At 43.8% G+C, this 16,581-nt stretch overlaps 1 protein-coding gene across 1 annotated transcript in view; it reads right to left on the reverse strand.

Annotated features, from left to right (window-relative positions):
* PRKCE (protein kinase C epsilon) overlaps positions 1-11,026 on the reverse strand; it is a gene marked incomplete at its 5' end in the record, with an annotated part of 303,518 nt that extends 292,492 nt beyond the window's left edge. The window contains one exon of the mRNA XM_081997851.1: positions 10,679-11,026. Within this exon, the coding sequence (XP_081853977.1) occupies positions 10,679-11,026 (348 nt within the window). The remainder of the gene's footprint in view (positions 1-10,678) is intronic.
* Between the last annotated feature and the right edge of the window lie 5,555 nt (positions 11,027-16,581).

Raw genomic sequence — 16,581 nt, forward strand, 5'->3', positions numbered from 1 at the left:
CCGTTCTGACCAATGCATTCACAAGCCATTCACAATGCCCTCACAAACTCATTCACAAGCAGTTTAGAAGGTAAGCTTACTACAAATACAACAGTGAAACAACCACCGATGAAAAGACAGCTGGGTAACACTTTCAAAAGATTGCTGAATCAGTCTCTTCATGTGACTTCCACAAATCTGAAAAATTTACAGTAGGCCTTAATTCCGAGAAATACATAAAGTGCAATATTAAACACACAAGGAATTCAATTGATGGTGATGTAAGTACCCAGCTCCCTAACTCAACTACTAGCACAGAGGAATCACTATATATGAAACTAAATGATACACACACTCTGAAGAGTTTCAGCAACTGGGAACACCACTCAAAGAAATTCCCATTAAAAACAATACAGGAACATCAGCTTTGAATTGGTGTGCAAGACAAATTATGCCCTGTCCGCTCTCCAGTCACTAGCGTACAGCACACACTACAGACTTAAACTTCCTTTGTGTTTAAGGTATATTGTTTTTTGCTTACTCACACATCTACTTACCAACAAAACAGACACAGAAAAGCTTTTGCTTTTTGTATTGCATTGGGCTACGACAAACAGAGGTCAACTGTACATAATCTGTTTTTTTATACCATACTACTGTTGTACAGTGATTGCCTTTCAAAAGGGGATCAGGACCCCACAGTCCTATTAAATGATATATAGAAGAAGGCAATATGATATCCCCCACCCAAGGCATCTTGCAACAGGCAAAGCAGACACAAAGAATCAGCAGGAACTGCCAAGGAAAGAGAACCTAAAGAGAACATAGGATCTTGTCTAGGTCATGGTGTCTGGACTGCTAATGCACCACAGAACTGTTAAAAATCAGTTCAGCTGTAAAACATTTTACATGGCCTTATAAAAAATGCATTTGTAAAGCTACCTCCTAAATATGACCACTAAACCAATATTCTTTTTAAAGTAATGGGCTTTACTATATATATATTTGTGTGTGTGTATATATATAAAAATAAATAGTGTATTACATAAAAGTCAGCAGAAAGAGCTACAACGCTTTGCTCTTTAGGTGAAAAGTACTGTCACTTGCTTCTGATGCAATGACTAACATTTCTACAAAGTCATTGTGAAAGGTTAATAAAACTCTTCTTTCCTCTTTCCTCCTCTCAGAGCCTTCACATGGATCTGAGAACTTGCTGGCACAAAGAGTAAAGGTGTGGAATAAAACTTAACAAAGCTTATGTCAGCCCATTGACATTAGTACATAAGATTAACCCTATACATCGTGTCTGTTGTTTGATTACTCCACTGGTAGTGCTCTAACCTAGATACTGAGAAAGAAAAAAGCTCAAATGTAATAATACAGTTAATACCAGCTTTCATGGAATTATACAGAAAAATCCTGTAGTTCCCTAAAAGTGGGTGATCCCAAACATTCCTAAAGCTATACAGGATACTCAGAAATAACCATGGACTAGGTCATAAGAACTGTCCCTCTAAACCTGTCAACTCCTTGACGATAAACACCACATCATCCAAATATCTCCAGCAAAATTTCCACTATTGCCTATCCCGTTGAGATTTTGAGTTAGGGACACCAAACAAATCTGAACTGATAGGCTGCTGCTATGCTACCACTACAGCCTTTCACACTGGTAAGCATTTTCCTATTATTTCTTTTGGCTTTCCCAATCTGCCTTTTTTGACTTGTGCATGGACTATAATTTTTTTGAAGACAGAAACCGTAATTTTGCTTTCTATTAATAAAAATACCAAACAATACTACACATTTTCTGTGATTAGGAGTCCCCGAAAATCCCAACAGTCAGTACCAACTAAAATTCTACAACAGTGTTTCCATTGCTTGAGAGAGTCCAGTTTTCACGGACAGATCACATTCCTTCAACACTCCACTGACCCTGCTAAAACCAGAGAATTTAGCTTGAAGTTCAAAGCTAGCATATTATGATTCTTCCAGTAACTAACTGGAAACTCAGTGCATCACTTCTCCTGACTGAAGACAACTGCTCCAACAGCCACCAGTTTGATCAGTTAGTTCCCTGCTGCTTGCTGAAAAGCACAGCAGGGACATGTTCTGGATGAGGCTGGCTGGGGCATCCCATAGAGCTTCAGGTACTGAAAATGCATCTCAGTCCTACTAACATGCGGAGCTCACTGGTCCACCAGAGTGACAAGAAGGGGGAAGGAGTTGGTCTGGTGGGAATAACAGCAACATGGATGTATGTGAAGTAATAGCAAGAAAAATGAAGGAAAAGTTAAATAGGACAGCCAGGACTTGAGTACAAGGTGATAGCAGTGGATTAAGGAGAAAAGAAGTGAGCCATGAGGTCAAATGTTCAAGACGTGCCAAGGCACTATGAGGTTACAAGGAAGGAAAAGGCAAGGAAACTCAGAGGGGGAAAAAAAAAAAAAAAAAGATTCCTCAATAAATCCAACTAGAACCATGTAAAAAAGAGAACAAAGTGGACACTGCATGAGTGACCTTTAGCCCTTCCTTTTCCAACACATTCTCAGATTCCATTTTCAAATACCATAGATCAATCTCACCTTGAAATAAAGGGAAGTTGACAGATGCTGCAAAGACTTATGCAATGAGTAAATATGGTCCCAGCAAGAAAACTGTACTTGGCAATAGGTCTCTGTAGAGATCTATAGCAGGACATTTAATTCATGTAGCTTGCTAGCATTGCCAACATCAAAACCTTATGAAATCCTGTAAAGGTCACCCTATCATTTCTTGACCATCTTGAAGCCAGAATAGATAAAGAAGGATGGAGAACTGGCAGCATGAAGACAGAACAGATGATAGAGAGGAAATTGAAAGAAAACAGGGAAGGAGAAAACACTACTGTCTTTCTGGCTTTTAATCTGTGAAACAAAGCAAAGCAATTCCAACCATTTCCTCATAACCTATGCAGACTATGTATCACTCCTCTCTTCGTGTCTCCACCACCATTACATCTGCTTTGTTGCTATCACACCACTATCTAAAGATACTTATAAATATTAACATTGAAAAAGCTGTATCTTTTCTAATGACATCAAAAAGGCCAATGTACTGAAGAATTAAGAGTTCTAAAACACGTAAGAAACCCTGGTCCCTCATGATAAGGGGCCTGATAAATATTTATACTGTAAAGTACTGAAAGATACTAAGTTGGAAACACTAAGTTTGGCTAATCTTCATTTATGATACAGAGGTAAAATGGAGGGCTTGCTGTTCAAACTATGCAGATGTGAAATGTATTGGGTGGCATCTAGCCATTATTCACACTTTTTTGTTCCTGCCTGTGATGAAATTGCGCAGCAGGACACCAGAAACAACCAAAATGATTCTATTGTCTGGAACAATTAAATCAGCTCAAGTTAGCCAATATAAGGCAAAATGGCTGCCTGCAAGCCTCTGACGGAATCAAACTTTGCCTTTTTTAATTCTAAAATCAATGGTCTTTCTTTACTTCTGTTCTTCAACAATTCAAGCCCTACAGAGTTCAGTGGGGGAAGAACTCTTAGAACTGTGTAGCATTTCTCTAACACTGCTTCCAATAAAATCAGCATTAAAACTCCCGTTAGATTTAATGGGAACATGCCAATATCGCTAGGTTTTTTAGCTGTGCTATTCAGAAATATGTGAAATCTTGGCTTCTGTAACTTCTGTTAAATCACAGCAATGATAATTTAAGATTTTTTAACTCTTAGAGGAACATGAGAGGACACTCAGAAATCAACTTTACTAGCAATGCAAGCTACTGATTGTGAACAACGATCAGAGTAGATAATAATTCTGCAGATGTCCTTACATCATATTCATTTGCATTTTGCTTTACTAAAATATAGTGCAAAGTACATAACTGCTGTTAAAGTTACCCAATCTCTAGAATTATTTATTAGCTTTACAGTTGCAGTTTCATATTAATATTGCCGAATATATTTTTTAAATCCTCTAGCAACTGCCTACCGAACAGGAAAGCAGTTTCTTAAAACGCATGGTTAAAACTTTTTGTCAGCCTTCTGCAATGATCACTTTGCCCCCAAATGGTAGAAAGCCCTGTACCTGCTACAATTTGCATGACTCAAAAGGGCACATGAAATATCCCCATTCTTCAGATCTTCCTCTGTCTAGCTTCTTGCAAGAGACAAAAGGATTTGTTTTGTTCCCCCTCCCCACCAAAATTGGCAGTTTTCCAAGCTGTCTTTGGACTTCTGATCTTATTCCATATACAGATAGTTCCAGCCTTACCTTTCCATGTGGATGGAGAGAAAGTCTCTTTTCAGTCCTCTCTGAGAACAGGTTTCCCATTACTTGTATAACCTATCGTTTCCAAAATCTCTCTTACCATGAACTGTAGATGTCTTTCTCTTACAGTTTAATCAGCTGGGGTGAGGGACAGTACTGTGTAAAGCAGAACTTAATTCAACCAGCCAGTTCCAAGCAGAAAGGCTCTCGCCTCTAATTTTTTTACAAATTGTATTCACAGCCTCCCCTCAAAATTTGAAAACACCTCAAAAGTTCATTTAAATGGCAGTTTAGTTAGCAACAGTAGGATCAGATTCTGATCAGTCGTGGGATCAAATCCTGACCTACACTGCTACAGTGCTAAATGCATGCTCTACTAGACACTTTTCACACCCTGAGCAATTTTTTTTCACGTCTGAAGTGAGACTTCAAAAGCTGTGCACTGAGCAAAGCAGGCAAAAAAACCCAAAAAACAGGTCATTGAGCAACACACCATGGCCTTCAGCTACTCAATTTGCCTATTGACAGCTCGTCCCTGTCTCCTAAATGTGTAGCTTTCTGCTGTTGCCAAAAGGGCAGCTGGAGTATGTGGGGCAGCAGCAACTATTCATTACCCTCCTCCAGGTTTCTCTCCATGCCTCATCCCTTCCTATCCCCACTTTGCCCTTTCCCTCTCCCTGCAGTAGCAACCACAGAGGCAACTTTTGCCGCCACTATTGCTTCTCAACAGGCTGGGAAGAACTGCAGGTAAGCAGGAGCTGTTAGGAGAGAACATTTCGAGCAGGGAGTAGGAGTAGATTCACGCAGCTGCAGAAAGGGATTGATAAGAGATAGTGGGTGAGCTGTGTGGTGACTGTACCACATCCCCAGCAGAGAAGGAAAAGAGGAGGCACAGGAGGGAGACACGCTGGGGAAGAAGCCAAGGAAGACCACTACCTGTAAAAAGTGTAAAAATCTCCCATCTCCTCTTGACAACTGCCCACCCTCACAGTTACACTGTGAAACCCTGCTGATCATCTGTAGCTCTCTCACCCTTGTCCCCCAAACTTGACACACCTTGCTCTGTGACAGCCTTGTCATGAAGAAACCTATCAAACAGGACAGCAATTTCCCTTTCACTTCAACAAATACTATTCTGATAACAATGCTTTTCAGCAGCCCATGAACCACAGTTTAGATGAGATGTAAAGCTTTCGCAAGAAAAATCCTAGGCCTTTCAACACCATCAGCCCAGATAAGTTCAGCCAGTAGATGAAAATAAAAATGAAAATATGCTACAATCACACTCTGCTAGCCCAACGCCAACCTGCAGCAGTGTATGGCACAAGCAGAGGTTAACGCACAGGGTGACCTGCACTAAAATGATTACATTCCACTCTCTGTCCGTCAGCTACAACAGATCACCTGCTGACTGAAAGGAGTTCCCATTTCAGCAACAGAAATGGCAGAACGTTTAAAAAAAATCAAAAATAAAAGAACAACTCTGATAAGCACCTAAGCAGTCTTTCCAGTTAATTCAGGTAAGAGGCACTGGAAGGAGACGGTTCTACTTCTTACATCCACAGACAGTTCACTGGACCAAGGACTCCAAAGACTTTTAATCCCTCCTCTGCTATTGCCTTTCTGGGTGGCTGCAGGCACCTACTTCTCAATTCCTCAAACAGAAGAAAGAATATTGACCTTTCTCTAAAGTCCTTTCAGATTTTCTAAACTATGACATACTTGTTACTGTTATTTCTCTTACAACAGGTGGGCACCATGACATTCAGAGCTCCCTTAACCTAGATGTCCAACTGTATGGACTACAACTTACAGACCTAGCCTTTCCAATAGGAAAATGTCTTCAGTAGTACACTGTAAGCATGATGTAAAAATATGTAACACAACAATTCAATGAGTATGTAAAACTGTATATGTAAAACTTCCTCATAATGTTACCTATAACTCATCATCAACTTGTTATTGAGATACTATATTAATTCATAATAAACTTGCTTTATGCAATGGTGGCACAGTTGCATGACTAACTTCACACTGATAAAATCTAAATATGAACGGATGCTTTTAAAAAAGTATAATGTTTTAAATTTAGATCTTAAGAAGCAGCACCAAAGAGAAAAAAAATTAGTATGGAAGATATTTACGACTAGCAAAGAAAACTTATTGAAATCTGTGTGGGGTTTTTTCCTGATAGTGTTAGGGATTTTTTTTTGAGATAGCAGAAGATTAAACTTGTTTCATTAAGCTAAATATAGCTGTAAAATATTTTCAGTGGAAATAGAGGCTTTTCTTGCTAAATGATGTGATGTCCTGACTGATTTCATGAGCTCTGCTACACAGCCCACAAAAGGATTTCTTAGGACAACTCAATAGGTTTTCTTGTGTACAGCTGGGCTAATGGCTAAGACCCTTAGATGGAGTCTTTGGCATAGGTCCAATCACACTGATTTCCTCTATCATCAACTCTGGAAAGTGGACTTGAACTCAGAACCCATGCTACCAATCATCCAAACACATAAACATTGATCATGCTAATTCACAGGAGTGTAACCACAAGGCTAAATATCAACAGGATTTTCCTTCCTGATCTCAATCCTACTGAATTAAAGTGTAGCTGCATTATCAAGTGCAACATTTACATATGCCACATGTAAGAAAGCTAGACAAAGACATACTTTACATGAATTACCTAACTCAAAAAAATATAGTCACAGCTTTCATGTTATTAGTTTGTTTTTCAATCAGAACTTGCAGGTTGTTCTGTATTTTTGATTTCTCAAAGTGTTAAGTTCACCGACATCTTCTTGAGTACTCTGTGCCATTCTGCAGAACATTTTATGCGCTTACAGAAAAGCCTGTAATGTCATAAATCCAAAACTCTCTTTAAAACTGCAGTGTAGCCATGACTAAAAAAATCTGCAAAACTGACCACTTTTACTGTGCTATATCTGTATTGATGCACCAATGGAAAAGCAGCCATCTTTTTAATTGTCACTATACCTTTTTTAGAAACCACAACAAATATTTTATATTGATCTCTAAAAAAAAATATATATATATTTTGTTTAAAATCTTCCATCCAGTAAAATCTTAACCGCTGTTTTAGGACAACATTTTGATTTTTTTTTTAAATATACACATATTCAGAACATATACATATCAAAAGGTTCAAAATCAGTTTTGCAACTGCTGAATACTCTGTAGATAAAACGAACCAGGATTTTGCATATTTATCTGTATCGTCCTAATACAATAGATGCTATCATGATTTCAAGCTTTGTACTTGTTTATCATTAGTGTTTCCACTGTAACCATGGCATCAGTACATAGCACAGGCTTAACAGTGAGAAAAATACCCAGTATTTTCCTAAAAAACTCATCTCTCAGAAAAAACACAAGGATTTGCACAGTATCAAAAACCAATCAAAGCAGGTAAGCTGGCTAAAGAGAGAAACAGTTTCTTTTTAGGGAGGAAAAAACCAAAACATTATTTCTTTGCAAGACTTTTTTGCATTTTGGATTTCTGACAAGAACCTAGAAATACATTACAGGATAAGTAATGTAACCTTGACCTTAGTGCAGCTATTATAAAATAGATATTGAAATTTCCTTACCAAAATATATGCAGTATTCTAGGAGATCAAAAGCATTAAAGTTATTAATATATTGACAAGAGCTGTTCTCAGCACATGAGCATTTTCTCAAATCTATTTAAATAGTGACAGTCCAGTCCTGCAAGAACTGTTGCATCATTCTGAAGGTAAAGGGGGGCAGCAGTGCAATTACACCGAACACACTCAACAAGTATGTGGAAACCAGTTCAAACTTTCAGGACTGCTTAAAGGAAAATCCTCAGAATGGCATGAAAAGACATTATGGTCTCTAGGAGTGTTTCTTAGGTTGCATGTATTTGCTATTTCAGGCAGTAAGGAGGAATGGATTCTTGTCATGGCTACTTTTAATTTGCTTGTTATAAAGTTGGGAAAGAGTACTACAAAAATATCTGCCTTTAATGCCAAGTGAAATGAAGGAATTAGTCCTCTTATTAAACAGAAGAAACTGACTGTATCGTACCAGCAGATCTTGGTAACGTTGGTTTAGGCCACATGCATTTTCCTTGTACTGTGAAACCCCCTCGTTTCATAGACAACTTTTCTTTTTCAGGTTTTAATATAGACTCCAGACACTGATGAAGATACCAATAAATCTGTTTACTTCACTATGGACTCTACAGAGATGTCACAGCCACAAGCCTTATTTTAACTTCATATAATTGAAATCAGACAAAAAAAGTGTGATTTTGTAAGAACCAGTTCTCTGAAGGTCCCTATCTATTAACAATCCAATAAGCACACTCGGTATTACAATTACAGTGACACATTCAGCAAACGGAAAGATTTTGGAAAGGGTAAAGCACAACCCTATAAATACTTGCCTCCTCACCAATCCCAACTGTGATACAGGGAGGGTGGTGTACACTGTGTATTATATGTACCGCACACAGTCCAAACGATGAGAATTTACAGCACAAAAACAAGGTAAGTGATGCTTCAGAAGCTGCATTATATTGAGCTGACCAGTTATGATCCACTGCCATGTCCTCAATTCTGTAACATCAACAGACAACAAGCGTAGTCACTCCCTCGTCTCCTCCCACCTAGCGAATGCTGGACAGCAATGAATCCTGGTGCAATAAAACACAGCATTTATCTGCTTCAGCTATGTAGTTCCTCCCAGATCATGTTTACAATGGGCCTCAATCTGTTAAATTTCACTACTTGTCTGGGGAACGTGTTTGGACGTTTGAGTTCACCTTAAAAATCAGAGCCAGGATATAGCCCAGCACACGAGCCCCACCAAAATTCAAACTTGGCATCTGCAACCTGGAAGGTCCTTCCAGATCTGGCAACAAACTCACAACATGTATCACTAAAAAAAAAAAAAAAAAAAAAAAAAATCATTCTTTCACTAAAAATCTGTGATGATGTCCTCATCCTGTTGGTCTCAGAGATGAACCCCCCCTTGATTTCAGGAGAGACACAACTTGATTATCATTCAATCCAGGTAAAAGACATCCGCAATACTGCTGCATTTGTCTTTTCCTGATTTGGCTATTTTTCCTCTGCCTATCACCCAGTTTTACCATTCGAGCATACTAATGTGTAGCTTTTACAGAGCACCAGAATAATCTAGATCCTAATTATCATAACGTAATATATGTAGCAGAAGTAAAAAATATTTTAAAGTTGTAAACATAAAAGTTTTAACAGTAAAGTTATTTGGCTCCTAATCAGCATAGAGCCCAATTCTTTTCATCATTCTGACATCTCTTTATACTACTGCATTAAGAAAAGAAGCCCCAAAGAATACATGAAACTCAGAGCTATTAACTCCTGCTATTTTTACTTGGGTCCTGGGTTCTCTGTCTGTTTGCCAAAGAAATACTGCCCTGAGTAGTATCCCTGGCCATAACAAATAAATACACAAAAAGATGAGCATACACATTTCAGATGGCTGGTCAAGCAGAGCACACTGCAAATGAGTAGACAGCTACTATTGTTTTATTATACCTCTTATTTAAGGGACATGTCATTTAGCTGTTTAACTGCAGAAACATGAAATGTGCATATTCATGTTTCCTGTGTTTCTTTTTTTGTTTGATTTTTCCATGTTAAATCACAGTACCTGAGAATGTTAGACCAAGGATTTTCCAGCTTTTCTGTACTCCCACTGAGGCATGTTAGCCTCTGGGTCTTTAAGACGCCATAGAAGCTGTTAGACACGTTGTGTATACAGGCGACAGAATTTGTCTGGTTGGGGCCAAAATCCACCAGGACCCTTTTATGAGTTTCAGGTTATTTGAAGCAGCATTGCATTAGCTCTATGAATAACGGTGTAGATCATCTCGGGGAAGGAAGGAGGAGCATCAGTATTGATGCAATGAGCTTTCAAGTGATACAAAGACCCTCGAGTGCCTCGCATCAGAGGTCAGGTCTGGATTTTTAAGGCTTGTCATTGCCAAGCTGACCAAGAGCGTTCACACTGAAATTATGAACTCGGTCTAAGTGCTGGATCTGGGTTTTGTGGTAATGTTCTGTTTGGATGCATTTGGTTAGGGTTTTTCAAACACAATAAGATAACTAGACTTGTATTTATGTAACATAATTTCAGAAACTGAAGTGGTAATTATACATCTCTTACTTAGATTCAGCATATTTTTCTTTCCTCCCTTGCCTGTAGACCACATGCATGAGATATACAGTAACCATGACTATCTCAGTATAACAAAGCGTGGAAATAATGAAAAGCCTCCAGAGCCATTACATGCCCTTGGCAACCTAGCTCTGCAAGACAGATGTTGCATCCAGAGCCATGCCACTGAAAATTGTATGTACGTGTATGTATCTACAGTGCGAACACTTACCCAGTCCTCGAAGTGGCGGCTCCCGTTCTGCAGCAAGTCCTCAAACTGTATAGTGCAGTTAGCTACAAAATCGTCGTACCCGATGGGGGCATCATGGAAAACAGCCATTTCTATCTTCCTGCCATTACAAACGTCGGTGACAAATTCATCGTTCCATGCAGGACTGTTGGTTTTTTGCTTGGTTGAGGTCTGCCCGATCCTGGAGTCGTCCACATTGAGGGCTATGTAAGGGTCCAGCAAAAAGGTCTGTGGCCTGGGACCCACCGCATGCCTCAGAGACCACGCCGTGGGTTTCAGATTCACCGCCTCGCAGATCTTGATTTTCAGCAAGCCATTGAAAACCACCATGGCTGGATGGCTACACTTTTCCCGGGATGAAACACTCGCACAACGCACTCGCACCGAGAGGGAGGGAGGAAGGTCTCGCCAATAAATAAGAGGGCAGGTCTGGGAGCGGGGGAGCAGGATACAGTGCGGGTCCCTTCGCCTTGCTGCTGCTGCTGTTACCTTTGATTATTTAGCCTTTGCTCTTGCGACACCCAGTGAATACATTTATTTTCTTACCCGTGTTTCTAACGGAAAACAAGGCGGGGGGGGGGGGGCCCGCCGGGGAGGGGGAGACGTCCGCGGCTGCAGAAACCCCCGAATGCAATCAAAACCCGAGCATAATCAATCCTCGGGGTGAGCAAGAGCCTTCTCCCTTCACCTAGACCATAATCCCGGATCAGTCTTTGCAGAGGAGGCAGAGCCGCGATCCCAGGCTCCTGCACACGCCAGTCCTGCCCGTCCGCCGCACAACAATACACACACACACACAAATCAGAAACACCGGCCGACCCACCAGCCCTGCCTACTGCACAGCCTCCGCTCAGCAAACATCCACCCGGGGACCTTCCATCCGCGCCGCAGCCCGGAGCCGCCCGTCCTGTGCCGCCGCCGCCTCCTCCTCCTCCGCCGCCGCCGCCGCCAAGGCCAAGGACCCAGCGGAGCGACCCCCGCGCATGGGGGGGCGACGGCAGCGGAGCGGGCCGCGCGGGTCTCGGCGGGCTCCGGCTGGGCGGCCGCCGCCCTGGCGATGGGCAGAGCCGCCGCCGCCTCCCGCCTCCCGCCCGCCGCCTCCCTCCGCGCCGCGCCGCGCGCAGCCCCAGCCCGCCCGCCGGTGCCGCTCCGCCGCTCGCTCCAGTGCAGGAAATGCGCAAAAGACGTCAGTGTGTGTGTGTGTGCGCGCGAGTGTGTGTGCTGTGAGTGTGAGGAGGCAGCCCCGTCTGGGCGCGCGTGTGTGCGAGGGCGCGCGTGTGTAGAAAGTTTTGCCTGTTGGGGGAGCAACGGCGGCCGCGGCCAGCCGGGAAACCGCGCCTGGGGTCGTGGCTCCCGCGGGCCGCGCGCCCCGCTCCTCCACACCCGCCGGGCGGCTTCCCGCGGGGCCTCCGCCTCCCCCTTCCCCGGCCTCCCCCCCCCCCCCTTCTCCTTCTCACAGGATAAAGTCGTGAACCAAGCCTGGAAAAAAACACCCCCGGCCGCCTTCCTCCCCGGCCGCAAATAGCCCGCCCGCTTTTATTAACGTGCTGGATCACGGAGCCCCTGCCCCCGGCCGCCGCGCGGCGCTGCCGTTACCGCGGCGGTTATTTCCACCACGCCGGCCGCTTCTGGCGCCGCGGGCCCGGAGGACGCCCTTTCCCGCAGGGTTTTCCGCCCCTCGCTCTCCTCTCCGTGACAGCACTGTCCCTGGGACCCCTCTGCTGCGACCCGGCCTGCGCCTGACGGGCAACGAGCCACGCCGGCCCCCCCCGTCCCGCACCGCCGCCTGACAGCGCCGAGCCCCCCGCCCGCGCCGCCAACCGCCGTGGCCAACCGCCGCCCCCCCACTCCGCGGCCCCCGCCCGCCCGCCGCGGCGGCGGCAGAGACACCGCGACGTCAGCGGGGGCCGGGCCGAAGGAAGAGTTTCCCCGCCGTGTACGAGCGCCGGGAAGTGCCGTCCGCCGCCAGGGGAAGCGGCCTCCCGCCTCCCGGGGCCCGCCCCGCCCGGCCCGGCCCGGCCCGCGGCTGCCCTTCCCCGGCCGGGAGACGCTGCCTGGGGTAGCGGCCCGGCCCGGCCCGGCCCGGCCCGGCCCGGCCCAGCCCGGCCTGGGCCGGGGGGCGGAAAACGCCCCTTGAACGCCTGTCTCCCCGCGGCAGTGGGTCGCCGCCAGCCCCTTTGTTTGCTGCGGATCACCTGGCCCGGCGAAGCCGGCCCCTGCCTGCCCCACCTCAGCCCCTCGGCGCCCAGCGCCTCCCCGCTGGCCCTGGCTTTGAGCTCGCGCTGAGGAGGGACACCGCCGGGAGTCGGTCGCCACTGCCCTGCAAGGGTACCGAAAAGGGGAAAAAAAAAAAAAAAAAATCTTCTGAGAGGGTAAAAGGGTGTCCTGACTGTCTTGTTGAACGTTATCTACACGTCGTGTAAAATCTCAGGCGTTTTCATCACCGTGGTACCAAATGCTGTATTAAATAACCAGGAAACTCTGCATCCTGGCTTTCTCCTCCCCTGGATCTAGATGGTTTCCTTTGGTGAAAATTACTACTGCTTTATTTATTTTTAGTTACTGATTTTGCCAGTCTTTTGTGAGAAAGTCATTGGAAACGGTATGGACTTTGCCCTTCGATGGGATTTGGATTCACTGTAATACCACAAGAGAAATCAGAGGCCAGTGCTGGCACCCAGGAGAGCAGCTGGGGTGCTTCAAAGGTTCAGGCAAAGTAAAAAGAAGAAACTCCATTGCCTGATCCAGTCAAGTAAGGACATAAAAAATGAGCGCCCAGTTCTTGATATGGACCTGATAGTCCTGACTGGAGAGCAAAGAACAGATAATGACGGATTTCTACAGGTAATGGCTCAGGAGGCAGGTGTTCTATTTGGAGCTGATGAAACAGCTCCAGTATCTATGCTTCCAGAGTACAGTACTAATGAAGCCTAAAGGTCATGAGAGCATTCGCATTCATGGAAGAAAGACTTTTTGGTGCCTGTTGCCACTTAATCTACTAGTCAAAATAGAAGTACAGTAAAATCTCCATGTTCATTATCACCTTCACAATCCCCAAGCAGAATCGGCTGATACAAAGCTGCGATATGGACCCAATTATGGCAAATGTCTTCCTTCGCAATTCAGTCTTTCCTGGGCTTGCAGCAGCCGTGATACATCTATCAACGTTATTTCTGTAAGGGACTGTACTTGCAGGCCCCAACAGAAATACAAGAATCACCTACTCCTTTCCTCCGCACCCCCATTTACAACCTAGCACATATAGTACTATATATTAAGCTATATAGTCTTACATTTAGTTTGTCAGAAAGAACGCTGTAATTAAATCTTTCCTCTGGATGTGTTTGTGCTGCTTCTCAGTAACAGCAATGTAAACAATATGCTCCATTGCCTTACATATTGAAAAACATAAAAGCCAAACTGATATGCTCTTTAATTTTTTCTCTTTATTTTTGAGAGACCTGCAACTACTTGTATTCTGAATGTCCAAGGTAAGATTTAAGTAAACACAGTCTCCATGGTGAGTTTAATGACCTAGCGTCGCTGTGATATCACACATGCATATTACGAAAGTCTGAATAAATATGGACAATATTAGCACAGCATACAAGATAGTATCAATAAACCTTATATTTGGCTAATTACATATACAATCTACTGCATACATAGCTAGGCCCCGATAGCTAATTTGAGCCATCTGCACGTTCTGTGCGCTGAAGCAAGCTAAGGTTTCGTCTCACAAATCATTTTTTCTAAGACTGCCTACGTGAATAAGGATTTACAAGCTCACTTAGGATCAAACAGCTCCAGCCTTATGCTGCTTAGGACAATACACATGCCTTCCACTTTTTCATTTCTTTTTATATTTTATTTTTTTAATTGTACTTTGAGAAAGCATGTTTATGTCAAGACTGCACTTTTAACACTAAGCAGTTATTAACTTACCAAAAGACCCCTGAACAATGTTCTTAAAATCCAGTAACTCAGGTACATTGAGCAACATTACAATGCTTCCTGCAACTTTCATCCGAAAAATGAACTCCATGGTCTCAGAAACTCTAAGTAACGGACAGCGAACAACGTTCCAACTTTAAGTACCATTTTCCACTTGAAAGGTTTTTAAATATTTGGTTGCCTTTTTGTTTTTTCCCGTTCTCTTGCTGTGGGTTCAGAAGGATTTTTTTCGTTAAGAGTGGAAGAGCAAATGCTATTCCTTCTATTTCTCACAGGGAGGTCAGGAGAGGAAGATACAGCACATGCAGTATTTCTCCTGCAGAAAGGCAACAAGAGGCACTCTAGATGCATTTCTGTACTCTGTTACAAAGGCTACGGCACAGAAGTAAACCATGCCCTGTAGTTTAATTACGCTTTAGGTATTCTTCCCAGCTGTGTTTTTTTTAGGAGGACATAGAGGGCCTGCAGGGTAGTACACTGGCTCAGGACTGGTAGAGGAGGTCCAGCTACTCCCCAGAAGTAACTTTTGCTGGCAGAAGTCCCTCTGCTCAGCCCTCTGAAACCAAATCGCACGTCGCTCTGTGTCAGGTCGGCTCCCGGCGCACGCTGCTCACCTGCGGGAGCGCCTGCACGTTGGCGTCCCGATTTTTCATGAGCGTTGCCTCAGTCCGAGTGATTACTTGACAGACAATGGCATCGTTAGGGCGCCCTGTGTCACTGTAAGGAAAAGACCCCCGAGAGATCATAAAAGTGCGGCCTTACTTGCGTCAGCTTCTATTTGCATTCGTACTTTAGGAAAGCGAATACATCAAGGGTATGTATTCGGTAAGGGATAGCAACGATAGCAACGCCCGCACGCAGTCATTTGCAGACAACCGGGTCCAAGACACGCATTTACCCCCGCAACCCCCCCTCAGGCTGCGTCTTCCCTGTTCCACGCGGCGTGACAGTGGTGGTGGCAGGAGGGACGAGCAAGCTGCAGGCGGTCGGTTACCTTGAGTCAGCCCCTGACCTTCCCCTGGCCTGTGAGTCCTGCATAGCTCCGTGGAGAAACAGCACGATCTGGTGGAAGGAGTGTGTAAAGTCCTGCCAGGAGCGGCAGCGGGCTTTACTCAATTATCGCAGCCCCAGTTGCAACTGCTTTTGAGGTGTGCTAGCCCAAGGCTGACAGAGAGTTTGACTGGATTTTCAAAAGGATTTTTTTTTTTTTACCGTCCCAGTGGCAGGGGAATATATCAGCCTAAGTCTTTACAAAACTAATGCTTATCTCAGTTTCTAGTGCTTTCCTGAAGAACTGCTTAAATCTTGGAGAAACATCAGCACATTTTCAGGATTCTCCAAGCACAGCAATACGAAAGAATGAGAGGAGATTTTGTGTTGGTTCATTGTTAAAAGGAGCGTCATTTCTTAAAGTTATACTAAACAGATGCACAAGGAATAAAATCAGGCTTGCATGCAGGAGAGATTTTCCGAAACATCCTTACGTAAAAAAAATTAAATAAAAGCCAGAACCCAAGTTATAAACGTTGTGAAATTTGAGGAACTTTGGCTCTGAATCCACACTGGGCATGAACGTATTCCAAGCATCATGTATGTGAAGATGTTTGCTAGTATGAGTACATCCACTGAATTCCTTTGAATTTAATGGATATGCTTATACAAGTGCAATAGATGACTGTTAGTGGGATCAGTGCCTTCCTGACAAGAAATCAAAGATTGCTGGTGAGTGCTGACTATCTTTGAAAGTCAAATTATTATAGAGATACCTAATTTCAGACAAATGGTTATGAAAACAGCATCGTCATGAGCATTTTCACTCCTGTCATGCTGCAAATGATCTTTAGGTCATACCGATAGCTAATTCATCTTTTCTAAAGATGAAGAAAAAGCCCAGCTTCGTTGGGCTTGGTCCAGCTTCCACCTCCATTCCA

This window comes from Phaethon aethereus, assembly GCF_964289735.1.
Source record: "Phaethon aethereus genome assembly, chromosome: 3".
Lineage (NCBI taxonomy): Eukaryota > Metazoa > Chordata > Aves > Phaethontiformes > Phaethontidae > Phaethon > Phaethon aethereus.